The sequence below is a fragment of the Schistocerca cancellata genome, chromosome 6 (genome assembly GCF_023864275.1).
Source record: "Schistocerca cancellata isolate TAMUIC-IGC-003103 chromosome 6, iqSchCanc2.1, whole genome shotgun sequence".
Classification (NCBI taxonomy): Eukaryota; Metazoa; Arthropoda; class Insecta; order Orthoptera; family Acrididae; genus Schistocerca; species Schistocerca cancellata.
In genome coordinates this window covers 261813959-261837527 of record NC_064631.1, presented here as the reverse complement: position 1 = coordinate 261837527, position 23569 = coordinate 261813959, and the positions used below count along the sequence as shown (strand labels likewise).

At 40.1% G+C, this 23569-nt stretch overlaps 1 protein-coding gene across 1 annotated transcript; it reads right to left on the bottom strand.

The window, feature by feature from the left end:
- LOC126191436 (probable tRNA(His) guanylyltransferase) lies at positions 1–22461 on the bottom strand. The gene is made up of 2 exons (XM_049932311.1): positions 22390–22461; positions 1–409 (listed from the first exon to the last, which is right to left on the bottom strand). The coding sequence occupies exons 1-2, from the start codon at positions 22411–22413 to the stop codon at positions 98–100; spliced, it is 336 nt and encodes a 111-aa protein (XP_049788268.1). The 5' UTR covers positions 22414–22461; the 3' UTR covers positions 1–97.
- Between the last annotated feature and the right edge of the window lie 1108 nt (positions 22462–23569).

Sequence of the window (23569 nt, the reverse complement as noted above, 5' to 3'; positions counted from 1 at the left end):
AGGTACTATTTTTTACAAATCTGCAATGTCTTTTATTAAAAGCACATAAAATGTGATGAAAATATATTACAACTTTTCATAAATATTTCTGCTGTCTTCAGGAAACAGAGTTTTTGGGAGCTTCTCTAGAAACAGAATTTTGAGATTCACAGCCACTGTCACATATCTGTAGTTCACGAAAGTTCAGTATTTCAGGATTTTCATCCCAAAACTGTTTTCCAATTATATCTATACAAAATGGTAAAACAACTTTGCGAAGTCTTCCACCCTCTTCAACTCTAATCAGCTTCCTGAGCAATACTGTACCCTTACGAAACATTGGAGGTTCATTATTGTAGTTTATACCAAATTCTGAGTAGAGTATCTCATTCTTATCTGCAGTGAGAGTACCACGTAGTCGTTCCTCTGCCTGTAATAAAAAACATTTGTGATATAATGTGAATACAAATCAACATTTCTGATAACAGTGCAATTATGTGACAAATACATAATATACATTTATAAATTATGTTTATAAGCTTATATTTGCCTTTTCCTTTTAGAACTTAAACATGTATAATGCTACAGTGGAGTCATATCATAAATAAGCACATAATTTTCCATTATTTACAACTAGGTATAGGCTTTTTTGTGAAACATCAAATGGTCACCTAAAAATAACAAAATATATGGTCACCTAAAAATAACAAAATATTGAATATGTAATGGTTTCAATTAATTCTGTAAAAATGTGAGCAGACCATATACTCTATGCCAAATATGTCTTGTAATTGTTCAATGACAGCACACCATGGCTACACCTTTTAAGAATCTCCTCTCACATTTAAAAGGAAGAAAGTATCATACCTAGCTTTTAGAAACGTTAGTTCTTCTTCGGGAAGGATTGAAGGGCAAGCTGGATGGGAGGGACAAGTCATTCAGACCTCAAGTTGAGAAGGAGCCACCTGTTGTGAGGACAAAGACAAAAATTCATGGGAACTAGTAATTTTGTCTATTGGCAAGTTCCTGATACAATGTGTGTCTCCGCCTGATTCTGTTCCAGGCCAGTTGCTTCATAGCATGGTACCTTCCACTTTTCACTTCATCCAGCATTTTTATTCTTCCCCTTCTATTTTCTTCTGTCCTTGCACTGTACCTTCGATAGTTGATAGAGTTCCTTTTCCTAGAAGAATACGCCCCACCTCCCCAGTTTTTCTTTTCTTTAATTAGTTTTAGGAGTGTTGCTTGTTGCTCTAATCTTTCCATTACTCCACTGTTCTTTGTTGTATCTTCCCATTTTATTTTCTTTATTTTTCTCCAAACTCATATCTGAAGTGCTTTAATTTTTCCCCTTTCTCTCTTCTTCAACAACCAACTTTCAATGTTCATAGTTGCACAGAAAAGCGATCGACATGAAGCATTGAACCACCCTTTTCCTCAGCTCTACCTACAGGGCCACCAAGCAAAGTGGCAAACTTCTGGGGATGGCAAAAATTTTAAAATTTAATATGGTTCAAAAAAGATGAATTAAAGAAGACTACGAAAGTTTTGCATAAATGAAGAATGTGAGAATAAGTTGGAACTACAAATCATTCATAAAATCTACTTTGTTACTGGAAATTGTCTGCACTGTAGTGGAACAGATGACAGATCAAGAACTGGAGATGGTTACTTTGGGTACGTCTTTCAAAATGGCAAAACTTGCCAACTCAGTTTCTATCATTTGCTTACACAACACTTGAACTGTACCTACATCAGCTTGAAAGCACCTACAGAAGCGGAACACTTTATAAGTAAAGATAAATGTCAACGTGTGATGGCCTAACAGTTCCTACACAGTATACTCAAACACCTACAGTGGTATCACTGAGAAAGACATTTTGTAATAAGTGAATAAAGAATAAGTAAAAAATGCATTGCCCATCACATGCCATATCCTGCTTTTATCCAGTCATTTAGATGAAGTATCGCTTACACATGAGAAGGTACATGGCATCCTTTCCTCATCACTCTGTCTTTCTTGGATCTGCCATCAATACCATTTACATTTCTTCTCGACACACTCCTCTAAATTATTATTTTTTCTTTCTCTGCAACTTCTTTTAATCTTTCCCTTGTCATCTTTACTTTCTCTACAATGAAGTCATAATTAATATATGTTAATACTGAGATTACTAGGGAAAAATACTACCAAACCTTATATTGGAGCTGAAGCATCGCAACAGTGTAGTATGAACTGTTTAAGCAGTTTCATTGTATTTCACACTGGTTGCAAGCCAACAACTTTGTTCAGGATTTAACTGTTGCTTTTTGTTACACTAAATGAAAATGCTTTCAAACTGCTTGTTTTGAGCCATTATTGGTGATTATGCCATGTCGGAAAGCATGCCTTCTCAATACCCAACTTCAACCACTTTTCCTTTCTATACTATGGACACACTAAACAGGCATTGGGACTTTACAAATTTTTCCAGCAAATAAAGCATTTATATGTAAGCAGAATGGAAAAGAAAATATAGGATGTATTAGGTGCCTATCAGTTTGGCACCAGAGAGGCAGTTCTGACATAGTGGTTGATAATGCAAGCAAGATTGAAGAAAAATCGAGATACATCCATAGGAATTGTTGACCTGGAAAAAGCATTCGACAATGTAAAATGGTACAAGATGTTCAAAATTCTGAGAAAAAAGGGGTAAGCTATTAGGAAAGATTGGTAATGTACAATATGTGCAAGAACCAAGAGGAAACAATAATACTGGAAGTGCTCAGATTAAAAACGGTGTACGGCAGGGATGTAGTCTTTCCCCTACTGGTCAATCTACACACTGAAGAATCAATGACAGAAATAAAAGCAAAGTTCAAGAGTGGGATTAAAATTCAAAGTGAAAGGATAATAATGAGAAGACTTGCTGACATCACTGTCCTGAGTGACAGCATCTGTTGAATGGAAAGGGCAGTCTAATGAGTACAGAACATGGACTGAGAGTAAAATGAAGAAAGACGAAAGTAATGAGAAGTAGCAGAAACAAGAACAGCAAGAAACTTAACATCAGAATAGGGGATCACAAAGAAGACGAAGTTGAGCAATTCTTCTACCTAGGCAGCCAAATAACCCACGACATACAAGCAAGGAGGACACAAAAAGCAGATTACCACTGGCATACCAATGTCAATTTTGTTATTCCGTATCTAGCAACAGATGGTAACACTTTACATTTGGTGGTTAGCCCATTTTTCCATGCATGTCTTCAATTACTTTAGAAGAAGGCTGACTAGGTCTGCAAATGGAAGTAGGGTTGTGGGTGGGGGGTGGGAGGGAGAGAGGGTGGTAACACTTGCTATTTTTGCTTGGTGCTGCAAAATCCCTGGACCCAGACATGTTATGGGAATAACTCAACAGTAATACACTTCATATCTGGAAAGGAAGACGCAGAAAGCTGTCCTCCAGTGTCAACAAATAGGGAAGAGGTTTGAATCTGACTGGAGTTGGGTAAAGTGGAGATTGCCACTGAACATGGCAGAAAACTTAAAACGTATTTCTCTTTGTAGATGATGTACATGTTATTCTGAAAGACATGGAATGTAACATAAATAATGTAGCTAAGAGGTAGTTAGTGACATAAGCACATGACTTTCACAGAACAGATTAACATTTAACGGCACTAAAACACAATGCATACAGTTTCTGTTGTGGAAATCGCCTAAAAGCAAAATTTTACTGTCCAAGCTGGACAAACAGCTAGTGAAGCTGACCATTTTAAATTCTTGGGACTGTGAGCAATTGAAGACTTTGTTGGAAATATCATATTCAAGAACTCTGTGGAAAGAATGTGCCATCTTCACTTCAAGAATGATCTCCACTGCCTCCAACAAAAAGGGTTGTATAATTTGACTCTATTACCTTGTATCCCGTTATATTTTGGGGCAGCTCTGTGCGCTCAGCAAGAATATTCTTAGTTCAGAAAAGGGTGATCAGACTGACCTCCAGTGTCAATTCATGAAATTCATGCAAACTGTTGCTCAGGTGTCTTGGAATTTTACCTCTGACATCCCGTTACAGATGAGGTGTGGCTATAAAATAACAGGACTATTTCTGTAACACTTTTTGCTTCAAAAACATACATATTCAGTTATTGTCACCCTCAATATACCCTCCACCTCTGGCCCTACAACGCTCCTTGCTAATTTTCCATTGACAGAAACAGTTCTGGTAGAAGTCTTCCCGAGTGAGCTCCTTGATGAGATGTGCCACTTTTTCTTTCACTGCTTCAGTGGACTGGAATCTTGTCCCTTTTAATGCACATTTCACCTTGGGGAGTAGATAAAAGCCACATGGTGCTAAATCAGGGGAATACGGTAGGTGGTCTAATACGAGGATGCTTTACTTCGCTAGAAACCTTTAAATGCTGTACTTTGCTAGAAACCTCTTCATAGATAATGTGGTATGAGCCGGTGCAGTATCTTTATGTAGAACCCATAACTTGTTCTCCCACAGTTTGGGTCTTTCTTTTTTTTTTATTTTCTCATGGAGTTGAGCAAGAACCTCAAATAGTAACGTTGATTAATAGTTTGACCTCATGAACCTAGTGCAGATACACAATTCCACAACACAAGTATTGAACAAAACAATCATCACTGTTTTGAATCTTGATTTGCTCATTTGAGCTTTTTTCACTCTCAGTGAAGTTGGGCCGTTTCGATAGATGGATTGGCACTTAGTTCCTGGATCATAAGTGAAAAACCAAAATTCATCACATGTTGTCACTCTTTCCAAAAAAAAAAAAGGTATTCAATGTGTCAATACAAACATTTTCATGAGCTTCTTTTAGTCCAATTGTAAAAATTTTTAGCACCAGTCTCGCATACACTTTTCTTGTGTTAAACTTGTTATATAAAATTTGCCTTACACATTCTTTGTCAATTCATAGTTTCAGAAATTGATTGAGTACCTAACCAACAATCAGATTGAATCAAATTATCTACTTTTATGTTATCTTCATCCATTCTTGATGTTGAGGGGTGTCTTGGGTGTGAGTCTCTTCGTCTTCTCTGCCACCTTGGAAATGCTAGGACCACACTCTTAATAAACAGTATCTGCCATACATTTCTTTTCATAACAGATGCGTTTCAGTAACATCATCTTTTCCCGGCAAAACAAAATAATGGCTCTTACACAAATGAAGGCCATGGCCACACTGGTTTTCTACAGACATGACATATGCCGCATTGGACTAAGAAGCTTCACACTTCACTGCATCATTAGTTCATCTTTGCCACACAAGTACTTAATCTGTGACATCAGTTCCATTATTTTATAACCACACCTCATATATTCCATCATGGCTTTGTTGTTACTAATACTGATGCATTCAGAAAAATACTGCAACATTCACTGAGTGAATGCTAGACGAAGAAACAATTTGCACTTGGATCACACATCCTTATGCACCATACAGAAAGTTGTGCAGCATTCAGCATGTTTCATTTTCACTTTCCAACAGAGCTGGGGGGGGGGGGGGGACGAGCGAGAAACCCCAAGTATTTAAATCCAAGTTAATAGGTTCCTTTGTGTCACACTCCTATTCTGTATAGGAGTTCCTTGTTTCCTGGGAAGTATCCTATTTCTAATTTTTCTGCTGTTGGGGTTATAACATCTTTGACCTGGTCCCTCTTTCCTCTACTTCATCTTTTCTTGTTTCATGGTTTGTTTTAATTACTTTTCATCTCATTCTTTCTCTGTTTCATGTGTTAACTTGTATGCTTTCTTCACTTGATTCAATGTTGTGCTCATCTGTATCATGAGGAACATGTTATTGCTACTAATACCAGTTCTCAGTAGCCTGTCAAGATTTTTTTCACTGCATTCCTGTACCTATTAGCCAATCAACTATAATCTATTTAGTATCTAGTTCTATCTCCTGCCAAGATCCATGTACAGTGCTGTGTTTTGTGGTTTGCAAACCATTTATCAGTGATGAACATTTCCTTTTCAGACAAAACTCAAGTGACCTTTCTCTTCTCTCATTTCATCTTCCCAATCCATATTTTCTCAACAGAGCTTCAATATGTTCATACATTTGCTGTATTACTACTAAATCATCATAACAGGATGTTGGAATGTACACCTAGACTATTAATATATCTTTCTGTGAGCACTGAGTCTACTTTCCCCATATATTAACTCTTTTTCACTCAAGCTGTTACCTCATTTTATACTATAATGCCAACCCCACTGCTATCTTTTTCTCTCCCTGAATGATAGATTCTGACACCATCATTCACCTTGCCCTTCCCATCTTCACTTAAGCCTATCACATAGATTTTATTTATCTTCATTTCTCTCTTCAGGTTTTTCAGCTTCTCTGGTTATGGCAAAATCCAAACATTCCAGGTCCCAATATGGAGCACTTTTTCTCCTGGACTGATTCTTATTTTGCTGCTTCCCCTGGAGATCCAATTGGGAAGCTATATTACATCCAGAATGTTTTCTTTTTTTGACCAGGTCACACCACTTCATCCACCTTTCAGAGTGATTTCTGAAAGGTGATTTCTCATCCCAAGCACAACAGAGTGCACTGAACCTCCACTGCCCATAGACACTGTTGGCATTTGGTTGCACCTGAGGGGTGGAAGATCTAAATGGACTGTTTAGTGTAATAGGTATTCAGGTCCCTTGTGTGATCCTGTAGAGTCTGCTCAGCAATTGGATACTGTGTGTCCTTAGTCCCCAAGGTGGACAGTTCTTGTGTGAGATTCATAAACTATGCCAGTTTGGTGTGGTCATACCTATAAAAAGACCATGATGTGAATATGTATTGGTTGGTAAACAGAATTTGATATAGTGCTCTGCCTACATCAAAACCAGAGCAAAGTGGTAAATTGTTCTCCGAAATAATCTTACATCCGATGTCTTTGTAGACTTAATCTCTGATAACGATGCCTCTTCCCTACCACTTTTTCTCCAGTTGTAAAGTTCATCATTTGCCCTATTACTTTTTTTATTTTCATCTCCCACCCCTTCTCTATTCCTCATTTTATTTGCTCTCATCTCTTCTCCTACTTTCCTTCGAGTTGTTATCCATACTTTTCATTTAACTTCGAATTTCTCTTTTTCTTAATCCGTCTTTGAGGAAGGAACTAACAATACTGAAAGTTAAGTATGTCCTTTTTCTCTGTTTCTTGGAATTTTGCCTGCTGAAGCTAAGAACTATTCATTAATTTCGTCTCCTTGTAATGTTACAGCTTTTACAAGTGTTCCTTTGGATACAGAGGCATCAGGTATATCTGTTCATTCGTAAACATATTTCCAGCACACTGCGAATTATCCTTATTGATCTAATTCTCCTTCTTGCAATTAATGTCTCTCTTGTACTCTCACTTGTAAAGCATAAAAGTGCAATGTTTATCCATTTATTTCAGGGGGCTCTTATGATCATAATGAGACATTACCTTATCCATTTCTACACTTCAGATTTCTTCTTGTAAATCCCTTCCAGTCCGTGCAACATTTAATTAATCCAGTGATGATTTTCATTTACGTTTGCTCAAAGACACTTAGCAGAGCTTCTGATCGGTAGTAGGATTACAACTGTTTCTGTTATTGATTTTATGTTGCTTATAACATGAAACTTCCTGGCAGATTAAAGCTGTGTGCCGGACTGAGACTCAAACTGGGGACCTTTGCCTTTGGCAGGCAAGTGCTCTACCGAGCTACCCAAGCATGACTCATGACCTGTCCTCACAGCTTCAATTCTGCCAGTACTTCATCTTCTACCTCCCAAACTTCACTGAAGCTCTTCTGCGAGCTTGCAAACATATGTAAACATAGGCTGCAGCTACGCCATGTCTCCGCAACATCCTTTCTTACAGGAGTGCTAGTTCTGTAAGGTTTGCAGAAGAGCTTCTGTGAAGTTTGGGAAGTAGGAGACGAGGTACTGGCAGAACTGGAGCTGTGAGGATGGGTCGTGAGTCGTGCTTGGGTAGCTCAGTTAGTAGAGCATTTGCCTGCGAAAGGCAAATGTCCCAAGTTCAAGTCTCGGTCTGGCACACAGTTTTAATCTGCCAGGTTTCATATCAGCACACGCTCCACTGCAGAGTGGAAATCTCATTCTGCTTATAACATATTAGCTTAACCCTCAAAGTTTTATTTATTTTACTGTCAATAAAATTACACATAATATCTACAGTTGGCCACTGCAAACCTCCAGCTTAGCTGATAGTTCGACTGCTTAACTGATAGTTCTAACTAATAATTTGTGTGTGGTGAGTAGTAATCTTTCATTTCCATTGTGTAATAATTAATGTTATTGTCTTGGACCCAAGCATCAGAGGGATGGAGGGGGAAGGGGGACGCGGTTGTCAACTTAAATTGTTCAGCTGTGTTGGGTACAAAATCAACAATATGTTTCTTTCACCTGTACTTCAGAATTTTGTGTATATACAGTGTGCGTAAAAAAAATGTATACACACTTTGAACTGTCATAGACAATTTATTTCCCGTTCTACAAGGTTAAATCTCTGTGAGAAAGTAATGTTATGTTTCTTCAACAGGTGGCAGCAGTGGCAAGGAAGTAACTGCAACATGGTGGACGTGTGTTTGAGCTTTGAAGCACGGAAGCAGATAATCAAGTTTGAGAGTGTAGCTGCGGTTCGGAGACAGTGGAGAAGTGAGTATGGCACAGAACCACCTTCAAGGTTAACAATTACACATATACGAGACAAATTAGAAATTCATGGAACAGTGTGTGATGTGCATGAAGGTCATCAGGGCGACCTCGTACAGCTAAAAGTGATGATTCCACAACTGCGGTCTTGGAACTGTTTCAGCGTTCACCTCAAAAATCTTCAAGGCAAGCAGCACGTGAGAGTAATGTACAGGGTGTTTCAAAAATGACCGGTATATTTGAAACGGCAATAAAAACTAAACGAGCAGCGATAGAAATACGCCGTTTGTTGCAATATGCTTGGGACAACAGTACATTTTCAGCCGGACAAACTTTCGAAATTACAGTAGTTACAATTTTCAACAACAGATGGCGCTGCAAGTGATGTGAAAGATATAGAAGACAACGCAGTCTCTGGGTGCGCCATTCTGTACGTCGTCTTTCTGCTGTAAGCGTGTGCTGTTCACAACGTGCAAGTGTGCTGTGGACAACATGGTTTATTCCTTAGAACAGAGGATTTTTCTGGTGTTGGAATTCCACCGCCTAGAACACAGTGTTGTTGCAACAAGACGAAGTTTTCAACGGAGGTTTAATGTAACCAAAGGACCGAAAAGCGATACAATAAAGGATCTGTTTGAAAAATTTCAATGGACTGGGAACGTGACGGATGAACGTGCTGGAAAGGTAGGGCGACCGCGTACGGCAACCACAGAGGGCAACGCGCAGCTAGTGATCCAACAGCGGCCTCGGGTTTCCGTTCGCCGTGTTGCAGCTGCGGTCCAAATGACGCCAACGTCCACGTATCGTCTCATGCCCCAGAGTTTACACCTCTATCCATACAAAATTCAAACGCGGCAACCCCTCAGCACCGCTACCATTGCTGCACGAGAGACATTCGCTAACGATATAGTGCACAGGATTGATGACGGCGATATGCATGTGGGCAGCATTTGGTTTACTGACGAAGCTTATTTTTACCTGGACGGCTTCGTCAATAAACAGAACTGGCGCATATGGGGAACCGAAAAGCCCCATGTTGCAGTCCCATCGTCCCTGCATCCTCAAAAAGTACTGGTCTGGGCCGCCATTTCTTCCAAAGGAATCATTGGCCCATTTTTCAGATCCGAAACGATTACTGCATCACGCTATCTGGACATTCTTCGTGAATTTGTGGCGGTAAAAACTGCCTTAGACGACACTGCGAACACCTCGTGGTTTATGCAAGATGGTGCCCGGCCACATCGCACGGCCGACGTCTTTAATTTCCTAAATGAATATTTCGATGATCGTGTGATTGCTTTGGGCTATCCGAAACATACAGGAGGCGGCGTGGATTGGCCTCCCTATTCGCCAGACATGAACCCCTGTGACTTCTTTCTGTGGGGACACTTGAAAGACCAGGTGTACCGCCAGAATCCAGAAACAATTGAACAGCTGAAGCAGTACATCTCATCTGCATGTGAAGCCATTCCGCCAGACACGTTGTCAAAGGTTTCGGGTAATTTCATTCAGAGACTACGCCATATTATTGCTACGCATGGTGGATATGTGGAAAATATCGTACTATAGAGTTTCCCAGACCGCAGCGCCATCTGTGGTTGACAATTGCAACTACTGTAATTTCGAAAGTTTGTCTGCCTGAAAATGTACTGTTGTCCCAAGCATATTGCAACAAACGGTGTATTTCTATCGCTGCTCGTTTAGTTTTTATTACCGTTTCAAATATACCGGTCATTTCTGAAACACCCTGTAAGTGCTAGTAGTGTGCTACGCATTCTGAAGACAGGCAAGTTTTGTGTGTACATTCTAAGGCTTGTGCAACAGCTAAGTGACAACAATCCAATTCGAAGGTTAGAATTTTGTGAATGGGTTCAGGGGATGGTGAGACGTGAACCAGGATTTATGGGTAGCATAATTTGGTCGGATGAAGCCAAATTCAAGCTCAATGTTACTGTCAATAGGCACAATTGTGTGTACTGGGCTGAAGATAATCCTCACATTACAGTTGAAAAGGCTGTGAATTTGCCTGGTGTAAATGTGTGGTGTGGTTTGTCTGCAAGGGGACTCATTGGGCCTTTCCGCTTTGAAGGTACTGTTACTGGAGAAACGTACCTAACAATGCATGCTGACTCCATATTCCCTGCCATTCGTGCATTATACAGTAATGAGTTTTATTCCCAACAAGATGGTGCCCCGCCGCACTATCATAGGGACGTACGAGCATACCTGGATCACAATCTGCCAGGCCAGTGGATAGGACGCAGGGTACCAATCGAGTTTCCTGCACGCTCTCCAGACCTCACGCCGCTGGATTTCTCCTTATGGGGCACAGTAAAAGATGAGGTGTACAAACGTAAACTACATAACCTGGACACATTGTGGAATGAGATTCAGGCGGTGTGCGCAGAAATCTCAATGGACACACACTTTGGTACGAAGTACGGAATCAGCGGTGACTCGTACTAAGGAATGTATTGATGCTGAAGGCCACCAGTTTGAATATTAATCACATTTGCAAAGTACATTTATTTTTCCAATTGGACTTTAAGCTTTCCACTTCCAGAAATTTAACATTGTAGAACGGGAAATAAATTTTCTATGACGCTTCAAAGTGTGTATACATTTTTTTGACGCACCCTGTATATATATAAAATCACACACAAAAGAATAAAGGGCAGTAGACAGTATTTCAGTACAACATCACCTTTCCTGCTAGATTATATTAAGCTTCCAAAATGCAGTCTGAGAATGAAATGTCTTCAAACAGAGTGAGGCTGTGAAGTGAACATTTCAAATATTCACCAGCACTTACACTGATGAGCCAAAACATTGTGACCACCTTCTTAATGGTGTGTTGGTCCACTTTTGGAATGCAGTACTGTAACAGTTCTACGTTGCATGGATTCGACATGTCCTTGGTAGGTTTCCAGAGGTACATGGCACCAAATATTTACACACTGGTCACACAATTCCCGTAACTTAGAGGCTGCTGGTTTGTGCATGTGATAGTGTTACAGATGTGTTCCATAGCATTCTGATTACGCAAATTTAGTAGTCGTGATGCCACCATATGGTATTCAGTGTCATGGTGGGCAACTGCTATAATATTTTGGCTTATCAGGGTATATGACTCTGCAGGCAACTATTGTCAGTTATTAAAAGTGTGGTTGTTATTGTCAATGATGACAGAATCCAAAATCTTCCACATTTCAAGTGACTATGTTGTACAGATCTCATCAGAGTCATTGTAAGTAATAAGTAGTTAATGTTCCAGTAAGCAAGCTGTGAAGTGGGCCCCACTGTACTTCCAGCACAGCCATTCATCTGTTCTTATTACTACAACTGAAATATTTTGACAATGGAAACAAAAATCAAAACGAGGAAAACTGCACGAAGCTGATGGTTGCACCGGGTACACTTATAAGCCCAGTCAACTGCACAGCATGCATTCCAACAATTCCAAGAGACCTGTAGCTGCAGCAACCACCTGAAGTTGCCAAAGCTCCACAGTCGCCACCACCACAACACTTCCCACTTGCACTTCAGTTCAGGCAGCTTGCTGTACTGTGTGACCATTGCAACCTATGATCATTTGTTTTCATTTTTACAATTTCAGGAGTTAGAAAGCTGGAAAAACATGGAAGTTTGAAACTAACGGGAAAAAACTATGTACAGGTAAGCAGATAATGAACAGAAGTTGATTTGCTGGGATGTAATTCGTCATCACGTTTACAATTATCATCACAGAAAGGAACATCCGACACTCAGTAGGTTAAGGCAGCACATCTGTTAGAAGCCAGCTGCATATAATTATTCCTAGTTTTGCACAATCTAGGATTTCACTACAGACATTTCTGTGGCCATAAGCTGTTGATGGTGATACTGATTTTTAAGGCAAATAAGTGAATATTGACAAAGTGGTGTGGATTTAAGGAACATGGGTTAGTTCTGGTCACATTGTCAAGCAGAATTAGACAGACAACACAACTAAAGTAACAATGACAATGTCTACTGGCAATGGGATGGGGGCAGACTTATTCTTCTTCACGCAGGCACCTTGCAAAATATTCTCTCAAATGGTCTGCTACTTTTTAAATCAAAGAAGACATTACATTTACGAACCTGGGCAAACTATCAAAACTATCAACAACTGTTCTAGATAACACACCTTACATTCATATATTGTCAAGGCACCTATAATCACAAAGCAAAAGGAGGAAATGAGTGATCGGTTCCAGCATCGTAACATCATTGTAAGTCCAGAATGAAATTTTCACTCTGCAGCGGAGTGTGCGCTGATATGAAACTTCCTGGCAGATTAAAACTGTGTGCCCGACTGAGACTCGAACTCGGGACCTTTGCCTTTCGCGGGCAAGTGCTCTACCATCTGAGCTACCGAAGCACGACTCACGTCTGGTACTCACAGCTCTACTTCTGCCAGTATCTCGTCTCCTACCTTCCAAACTTTACAGAAGCTCTCCTGCGAAACTTGCAGAACTAGCACTCCTGAAAGAAAGGATATTGCGGAGACATGGCTTAGCCACAGCCTGGGGGATGTTTCCAGAATGAAATTTTCACTCTGCAGCGGAGTGTGCGCTGATATGAAACTTCCTGGCAGATTAGTAGAGTACTTGCCTGCGAAAGGCAAAGGTCCCGAGTTCGAGTCTCGGTCGGGCACACAGTTTTAATCTGCCAGCAAGTTTCATCATTGTAAGTGATAAAATAGAAATGTAGAGCTTACGGAACTAAATCACAGTTCCTCATATATGAAACTGACAAGCTGGCAAAAACATATGGGCTTACCATTGTTACGCTACCACCTAACCACTACCATTTCAACCCAACAGAATTAATATGAGCCCAAATGAAAGGTTATATTTATTCAACTAAAGCACTTACAAAAGCTGTTACAAATGTCACACGCAAGAAATCCAGCAAACATGCACTGAGAATCGTGGAAAAAAAGCATGGCAGAATGAAGATGGTTTGGAAAAGTGACAGTGATACTTCAAACAAGTGCCTTAACAATGAGAGTGATATCAGTGGAGTTTTTCAATTGTCACAATATAAATGGAGCACAGGCAGATTCAGCTGCATGTCTGAAGTACACAGTTTACATATTTGTAAATTCTGATACTGTAATAAGGTTGTTATCAGCAACTAACTCCAAATGAAGTGCATCCTAGGAATTTAATATCTACCACACAAAATAAATATCACTGTTTGCAAAACAGTTGCTGCAGTACTATAACACTGCTTTTGGTATTATTTTTGTTCTGTCCCGCATACCTGTTTGTCTATTTAAGAAAAATTTTCTCAACAAACAACCAAACAAGCATAAATCTTATTCTTTTTTGTGTTATAAATGAGTGAGTGGATCAGAAAACTTAATAATTATAAACTTATTTATCTGTTTCTCGTAATGAAACCATACTGGTGGCCACTTAGCATTTGACACACAAGCAGACCATTGTGGTTCAAATGGCTCTGAGCACTATGGGACTTAACTTCTGAGGTCATCAGTCCCCTAGAACTTAGAACTACTTAAACCTAACTAACCTCAGGACATCACACACATCCATGCCCGAGGCAGAATTCGAACCTGCGACCGTAGCGGTCACGCGGTTCCAGACTGTAGTGCCTAGAACTGCTCGGCCACTCTGGCCGGCTCAGACCATTGTGCATCACATTTATCTGAAATTATCTCGTGTTAGGAAAAAAGTAATAGATCCAGTTTGGAACAGATGAAAATTTGATGTATTCTTAAGATATCTTTCACATAATTTGTTGACCTAACTTCAATAACAATTAACTTTCCCGCAAGCTGAAAATTGGGTATTGTCAATAGAAAACAGATTTTCAGTATAATGCCTTATTAATTTGCTGCTGCAAATAAATCTAAAATGAAAACAGTGCACATCTTCCAAAAACACACTGACACCAATTCCATATTTGTACATTAAATAATTTGCCCGTTTGAGTGATTTGAATGAAATTAAGATTATGGGCATGGTCAGTGGGGGATATGCCAACTCTGGTCAGTGCCCCCACCCCCACCCCACATGGTCCAGCCAAACTGTCAAACTTATTCTGAACTGACTATAGCTTTTCCACTTCCTTCCATCTCTCCTCTCTCACTAATGGATTATGGTAGCAGGGAGGCAAGATGTGTGGAAGAAGAAAGAGGAGGAGGAGGAGGAGGAGGAGGAGGAGGAGGAGGAGGAGGAGGTGGTGGTGGTGGTGGTAGAAAAGTATCAGGTGGTGAAAGAAAGGAGACAAATAGTTTTCAGTACTATTGGCATAATATCAGTTCATAATGTAAATGACCAAAAACTTGGGAGGGGGGGGGGGGGGAGATTAAGAGATTAGAAGGGGAAGAGTGGAATCCAGTCAGGTTGAAAGATTGGAGGGGTGGGGTGGGGGGTGGGGGGGAAGGAGACCCTCAAAATGGACAAAACAAAAAAAAGTCTGATATAAAATGACACTATGTGGGCAACAAGTGGATGAAGATGGGTATAAGCAGAGGTCTAGGCCAGGGAGATTGAGAGAGAGAATGGAGAACATAATGCACAGTCCCCACCTATGCATTTCAGAGTAGCTGGTGATGGTTAAAGCAGAAGGGAGGTTGGGGTAGTAGTTGGAGGGAGGTTGGGAAGGAGGGGGGCTATGAAATGACACAAGTATTGAAGCAGTTACTGAATTCATCACTGCTCTGTTGAGCAAGATGTTCAGCAACCACAACCAGGTAGTAGTATTTCCAGTTTTTTATATTTCGGCAGTGTCATTCCTTCATAAACAACTGGTAAACTTTTATCCAAAAAACACTGTACAGCACTTGCAGCGACTTTCACAGGTGACACATCTACTCCCATATGTAGTCTCTTTGATCAGATAAGAAATGCCTGTGACAGGAATATAATAAGAAATGGTGGGTAGTGGAATTGCACAGGTTTTACATTTGTCACATTCACAGCACACATTTAGAATTACAAGTGGCATGGTGATTTGGTGGGATATTGTGTAGGTGACAAAATATCAGTTTAGGATGTGAGGGTAGAACTTGAGTCGGTTGTCCTTCATTAAGGCATGATATTGGTGAACGATGTGGCTTGTTATGCCTCGGCAATAAGGACTGTATTGTTCAGTAACTGATTTGCAGTGGCATCATGTTTATTTCAATTATGATAAAAAATTGCATTGAAATTATATTTAAGAACTAGTTGGGTATGGTATTATCCATTTGCATGGCCTTTGTAAAGGTAATCAATGCATGCCCATTTTGTCCTACAGATTTAAGTATGATCACAGACTTTCTGACAATGAACATAAAACAATTGTCAAAAGGGTGGTATTGTTGGTCTTCAGTGTGTTTGATACTGAAATGTTTTTATACAGTCATCAGAAAGCAGCAGCTCAACATCCATAAAAGCTGAGAAGGACCAGTTGAAGTACATTTAGGAATGGTACTGAGAATCTGGAAGAGTACCATGAGTCTACACCAAAAAGATATTCAGTTAAATAGAAAGAATCCTTATGTATGTTTATGGCAGATATGAGAAACAGTTTACAGATTTGGTTTTGAAGAAGAATTTTTCAGTCAGAATGTGACTGGCCGAGCAGATAAGTGAGCAGTTAACGTTTTACATGAGGAGACACTGAGAAAAGTATTCTCTCAGTATAGCAATGTCATGAGGGATTTTTATAAACAGGGCCATAGTACCTACACTGAGGAGCGAGAAGACTAGTGATAATGTGGCCAGAGATTGTGGAAATGTAATGAAGAAATGCATTAGTGTCTTGGGTATGTTGAAGGAGACTACAGCGATTGATTGGGGATGATGGGTCCACAAAGGTAGAGGATATCTCTGTGCTAGTTCTGTAACCAGCCACGATAGGGTTGAAGTTGGGCTTGAGGAGATTTGGGCACAATGAAGAGGAAAAGGTGGTGGAGGGGGAGGGGTTCCTACTGTGAGGAGGGTGACTGACTAGTTTTGGAAGGAATCTAATTTGCTGATGAGTTCTTTGAAGTCCACACTAAAGTTCTAGAATGGGATCAAAGCGGTAAAGTTTCTAAGAGGAGGTACTGGAAAAACAGCACCACATAATGACTGATCATCACAACTGCCCTGATAGAGACTCCTTTTGAAACACCTGACTGATATGGTTGGAATTGGGTTGGGTTGTTTGGCGGAAGAGACCAAACAGTGAGGTCATCGGTCTCATTGGATTAAGAAAGGACGGGGAAGGAAGTCGGCCATGCCCATCCCAGCATTTGCCTCGAGCGATTTAGGGAAATCATGGAAAACTTAAATCAGGATGGCCGGATGCAGGATTGAACCATTGTCCCACTGAATGCAAATCCAGTGTGCTAACCACTGCGCCACCTCGCTCGGTCTGGTTAGAATTGGGTTTTATGCAATGCTGGGCAACAAAAGCAGAGGGCATCTCTATGGTAGCTTTGTAACCAATCACAACAGTGAACTAGGTCACAAAAGCTGTTTGTTCAAAATCTGTGATGTTAGACTCACCAGGAAAAAAAAAGACTTTGGGGGAGGAAGGTGAAACCAGGATCGAAACGAGAAATTCCTGGAAGGTTATCAGGGATTGAGACAGAAGTTGGACCTGAATTTGACAAGGCTCCATATGTGGTTAATGCTGGTTGTGGCCATTAGGGTGGGCAGGCAAAAATATAAGGAGTAGTCAAATGAAAATGAGAGTAATCTCTATTTATCGTACTGTCAGAAGCAACGATCAATGCCTTCATGTAAAAATGTTTGAAGTTGCCTATGGAACCACAATTGTACCCAGGTGTTCACCTCTTCATCCAAAGCAAATCAACAGCCATGAATGTCTTTCTTCAGGACTTAAAAAATATGGAAATCAAATGGGGGAGAGATCAGAACAATGGAGGATGTGTACGAGTTTCCAGCAAAACTTCTGCAGCATAGTCAAAACCATCCTGGCAAAATGTGGATGAGCCTTGAGGTTGCCAATTTTGTTTCGCCTATGCTGTACCTCTTCCTGTGTGATTTCCACAATTTTGAAGCTGTGAAGGTAGGCATTTGTGGCCATCAATTTTCTTTAGCTGAAGAGTTGTATACTTGAATACAGTCATGGTTCCACAAGGAAATGCAAAAATTTTTCTAGGAATGCACTGGCCATCTTGTCTTACATTGGGATGAATGTATTAACAGTTATGGTGATTACTTTTGAAATAATAAAGAGCTTACTATTTTTTTCCATCTGTCTTGTTTTCATTTGACTGCCTCTAATACTTCCATTGTCTGGAACATTTTAAGGAACTCAGATACTTTACAAGTTTGGTACGATTAAGCCTCGATTCACAGCTGAAGAACCAACTTCTTGCAAGAGCTGATACTTCAGCGAGAGTAAATTTCTTGAAGAATACAATGATGATAGTGTTGGGAGTCTGTAGAGGCTATTCAAAAGCAGTGTGGTTAATGGGACATAAAGGAAGTTTGCATGGATGCATAGTATATCAGCAACGTAAGCTTAAGAGCTATGACGGGTTAACTGAGACAGTGGTCTGTATACTGGATTGGAATAATTGATTCCTTAGTATGTACTGATACTCTTGAGAGAGGAAGCCGAAGTACAATTGAGTCTACAATTGGATGGTGTAATTATTTTCATGAAACACTAGAGGAAATGAAAATGATGACTTCAATAGCTGCTTCAGTACCAGTATCATATGGGTTTCCTTATGTGCACGACTATTTCACTGAACTGCAATTGTAGAATATCTTCGTCTATAAAATCATCATTTCCACAACACCCCTGAACTAAATCTCAGCATGTCTCCATCCTGGGCTGATCACTTTTCACTCCTTCCTGCACTCATTCTTCATTTTCCATACGTTTCATCCATCATAACTTTGGACTCTCAACCCATTCCTCCATTCAGTAGTCAGTTTTCCTTATCATTTGCTGTATGAATTGACATTCTGCCACTGTCACTATGAGCAATTTGTCTCCTCCTTATCCCCCTCCCAATAATTCCTTTCGCCTTATCCATCTCCTCCCCGTCTGTCGCCCTCCTTGCCTTCCACATATTTCCTAATTCCTGGAGTCACCCATCAACCCTCTATCAGAACAACCACTCATTAAAAGACCAATGTGTGCATATTTATGTCATGCTAGCTCCTCAGTTTGTCACAGAGCCTGACTGACACACATTTTCACTACCAACAGCTAGTTCCCCTCAAATTCCTTGGTTTATTATGTACTGTAAGGAAGTCACACTAAAAAATGAAACTTACTTTCACTATCTGGAGACTGACACAAGAAGGCTATCAAAGGAGCAGAATTACTCAACTCGCCCTTTGAAAGAAAGTCAAGTTATTGTTCTAGTAACAGTCCTATCCCCTGCATTTTTTTGAAACATAAAGGGTGGATCTGGTTGAAATTAAACTGCATGGAAAAACTGATATACTAAAGCAAATGGAAAAATATTTTCACAAACATGAAAATGTCTCACCCAACACAACAAAAAGTCACCATGTGTACAAATCAATCAGGAAAACTATCAAATATAACTTTCAAACAAATATTATAGTCTGAATGGGTCCCCATTTAGTCTCCCTCTCACGAAATGAGATATGTGGCTGTAATAGTACGGCCCTGTAAGAAATATGGCCGAGAATCAGTCCCACACAACAGCACTTAGGGCATACAGATTCTTGTGGCTAGATAATACAATTTTACCAACCCAAAGGGAGCTGACAATGAGGTATAAAAATCTTTTTTAAAGAATGGAGGAAAGGAAGTAATGCAAGGATAACTTGTTCTTTTAGTTCTTATGTCTCATTAAAGCCTTCTGAATGGCTCTTTCTATATCTTAATCAGGTATATGTCAGACATGAAGACAAAATTATAGGGTTACTTGCTCACTCAAAAGAGATGGTTCACATTCAGTTCATTTGTGAACAATATAACATGGGATAGAAATGGTCATGGTAAGGATGATCATCAGAAGCGTCACAGCTACATGGTGGGGAGTTGACTCTAATGTAGCAGTCCACACATACAGAGGGCTTATCAGATCAGTTCTTGATTATAGAAGTGCCACTTATTGTGATGGGATTTGAGCACGAATATCACCCACCACAAAAACACAGAGAAAACACTGTTAATGAGATGCTAGAATTTCTGGAGGGGGGGGAAAAAAAAAAAAAAAAAAAAAACCTGCTTCATACTCCTAGCAGACATTTATGAACAGACCAAGGAAGCCTGGAGAGGGCACAACAGCTTCTTCCATACACACAGCACAAGCTGTGTCAGTGAGGGAGGTCCTCTAGTATGGAATGGGTGCATGGCCATAACATTATGCCAAAAGAAGAAATGTAGCGAGAACCAGTCCCGTGCAACAGTACACTCACGGCACGCAGGTTACTACGGCTAAATAATATGTTGTGTACTACTACTTCTTGTTAAGTCACGCTGTTTTGAAAGAGCTAAAATGCTCAAGATTAATAATAAACTATTCTGATTTGCTGTACAACTTATTTTTCCCACTAGAAGTAAGTGTTGCATTAAGATTTGTTTTCTGTAATTTCTCTAAATCAATTTCAAGGCAAATCCAGAGATTACTATACTGGTACATATCCAATTTCTGAAGGGCCTTTTTCAATCCAGTCCCTTCGAAAGACATAACCCATTTTCGTCTCCTCTCTTGTCCAAGCCAAGCTTGTGGTCCAGTGGTCCATCTCCTTCAAATGGACAGCACATCCAACCTATTTAAAGGTTATTGCTGAGTAACAGCTGATGACTAGCACTGTCATTTGCCAAAGGCCCTTTGCACACTTACATATCTGGGATAGCAAGGATTATAAACATTTCAATTTAGCGTATTTTTATCCTACATTTTCAGCCAGCTGGAAAAGAAAAACTCTGTCTAGTACACTGCTTAATGGTCCCAGCCTCCGTGTACAGCATTCTGCAGATGACTGGTAGGCTGCAACACCTTGCACAGTGATACTCCTGCAAGACTAATGAACCACCATTGACTAACAACTGTTTCAGCCACAACACATATCTACTCTAATTCCTTTCGACAACAGTGGTATAATCTACAGATTAAGAACTCCGAGTATCAGATGTGATCTGATCTCATGAACCATAAAGGACTGCTATTTATATTTCCAAATCCAGTAATAGGGCATGTTTGACTTCTTCAGTTATATGTAAGAACTAACTTAGGCCTCCAACCAGAATACTTTTTTATCAAACAAACTTTTCCACTGGAAAAAAAACATTAGCATAATTTACATTTGTATATACAATTATTCAGAAAAACTGATATACAGGGTGTGAGGAGAAAGCCCTTCCTTCCAATAAATATAAATTTTTATACCTCTTGTAAGCACAGTGAAAGCAGAAAAACATCATGGCATTCATGGTATGCTATGGTGTTCTCTAAGTCAAGGAAGAATAGCACTGAAAGCAAAAAAGGATTTTTAGTGGTCATTGAGGAACAATTTAGTTCCCCGAAAGTTTACTGGTGTAAGAGAATAATATAATTTAACACTGAAACCATCTGTGGACCCAAAAGACAACAATGATTGTATTTATCCTTAAAGATGGATAAATAAATAAGCCAAAGTGTAACTTGGCACTTTTAAGGTACAAAAAGCATAATCAGGGGTGAAAGTAATGTTGAGCTCCAGGGAGGGGAGATAATCACATTAGGCTAAATTTAACAATTCATGAGCTGCTCATCCACACCCTGATGGCTCAAGGAATAACCTCTCTGGATTGATAACTCAACATCTAACAAATATACTGCACAAGTAACACAACACTTCATGGATCACAAGTCAGGATATAATCAATTCCTGATAATCTAGTAACACAGCAATTACTGCAAAGGGCTTGCACGAAGATCTACGGCCAATAAAATACTTTCAATGGATGGGCAAATGATTCTAAAATAGATCATATTCCTACAACAAGTGGGCAAAGGGAAATCAACGCCTATGTAAAGCTTGTACAACAGTAAAAATACATTTTCAGATTCAAACAACTTTTAACTTAAGTACCTCTGTATTAGTCATCCCCTTTTTTAATACGAGTGACCAGAAAGCAGTGTTGTACAGGTTATTCACATGAACATCTGCCTGTCTCCAGCTCAAATAATCTTTAAGATTATCGTCGGACGGATACAGCACAACCCGTGCGTCGAAAGAAGGTGGGTACTGTAATGGAACTGAACCAAAACATTTTCCCCAATTGTAAACAAATGCCGACGAAAATAAACTGTTTACGATGCTCATGAGCTTTGACGATCTGCGGTTGAACAATGTGGTGTCTTTCCTAAAAACAAAGCTGTACTCATCACTTTGTCCATAAGCTATACATATTTCTTTCCACTGATTCATTACATAAGTTGCCGCTTCCGTCATGAGATTAAGTCCTCGAACATCGTTAGGTTTTTCGTAACCATGAGCATCCGTAAACCTGTGAAAATCTTTTCCATCAAGTCTAACCACTATCCAGCAGTTCGGAAGACAACTGTCATTCGCTTCAAATTTTTTTACATACTCGAATCTACTTTTCGCCATGACCGATAAGCACCGTTTCACAAGTATTTCTTGACGTACACGTGAAAATCCACGATAACGGCCTACACAGCGTTGCAGGCAATGTACTTGCGCATACAACATCCTCCTGCCACACATTCAAACATAATTTCTTTGCTCTTTCATGCTGCAATATAAACAACAATTACATAAGGGGAAAGGCAAATTCCCATAATGTGTGTTTCCGAGAGCCCACGTGGGTTAACAGCAGTTCTGGACGAAAAGTAGGTTACTCTGACTTTTATTTTTATCGTAAACAATAAACTTACATGTCCCCACAACTGCCAACACTGCGGAAAAAAGACACCCAATAAAATGTTCCGTGTAATTAATATACCAATATAGTTCATGCAAATAATGCTCATTAATATCCTATAACATTTAATTTTTCCATTTCACGTGGAGTGCGTGAACAACGAGACAACACGGTGGTCTATCGCCAGGCCGCCAAACTTTCGGCACGCCGTGTTGAGCCGGTCACGTCCCCTGCTATGAGGACAGCTTTACTGGTTTCGACAGGTGGCCAACTATAATTCAATGAAAATAGCGAAGCAGTCTCGCAAAAAGGGTCAGAAATGGCTACATTATACTTTGTTTAATTGTCAAGACCAGATGCAGAAAGACATTCGGGACTGCAAACCATCCCAGTACTTGCAGCTTTTGCAAAGCAAGATTGATGCTGACCCAGTACTGGACATCCTGCTGAGAACCACATGGAGTACTCAGTTGCCACCCGCCATTAAACTAATCATCACGTCGCAATCTGACATGCCTTTAGACGCAGTGGTAGAGCTATCAGACGAGATGCAAGACACTATATCATCGGCGTCTATCAGTGTAACAACTCTGCAATGCGCAAGCACATTTGCCACAGTATCGCACACTGACTACGACGCTCTGGCGGCAAAGGTGGACGTACCTGCACAACAGATCGGGCAGTTGTTATCTCATTGTGACGCCAGCAGCGACCGTGACCGATCCAGATTCTGGAAATGTTCACACAGCAGACTGTCGACCACCTCGACTACACCTAGGACACAAACGAAGCATGAGATATGTTGGTACTACAGTAGATTTGGCACTCAAGCAGGTCGCTGTATCAAGCCTGCCCTGTGCGTACCCAGTGCCGACAGCAGTTGAGTAAAGACGCTTCATCCAATTGCCTGTCTGAGTCACGGCGTCTGTTTTAAGTGAACGACGTACAGAACAGAAATACCTGGTTGACAATGGCGCTGATCTGTGTATCTTCCCATGAACAATGCTACACTGGTGTAGGCCATGTACATCATTCTGTCTAGCTGTTGCAACCAATTCTTCTATTACAATATA

Coding starts and splice junctions, on each gene's coding strand:
- LOC126191436 (XM_049932311.1), bottom strand. CDS start 22,413: ATGGGAATTTGCCTTTCCCCTTAT. Junction 410..22,389: donor GAATTTGCCTTTCCCCTTAT/GTAATTGTTGTT, acceptor TTTTTATTACAG/GCAGAGGAACGACTACGTGG.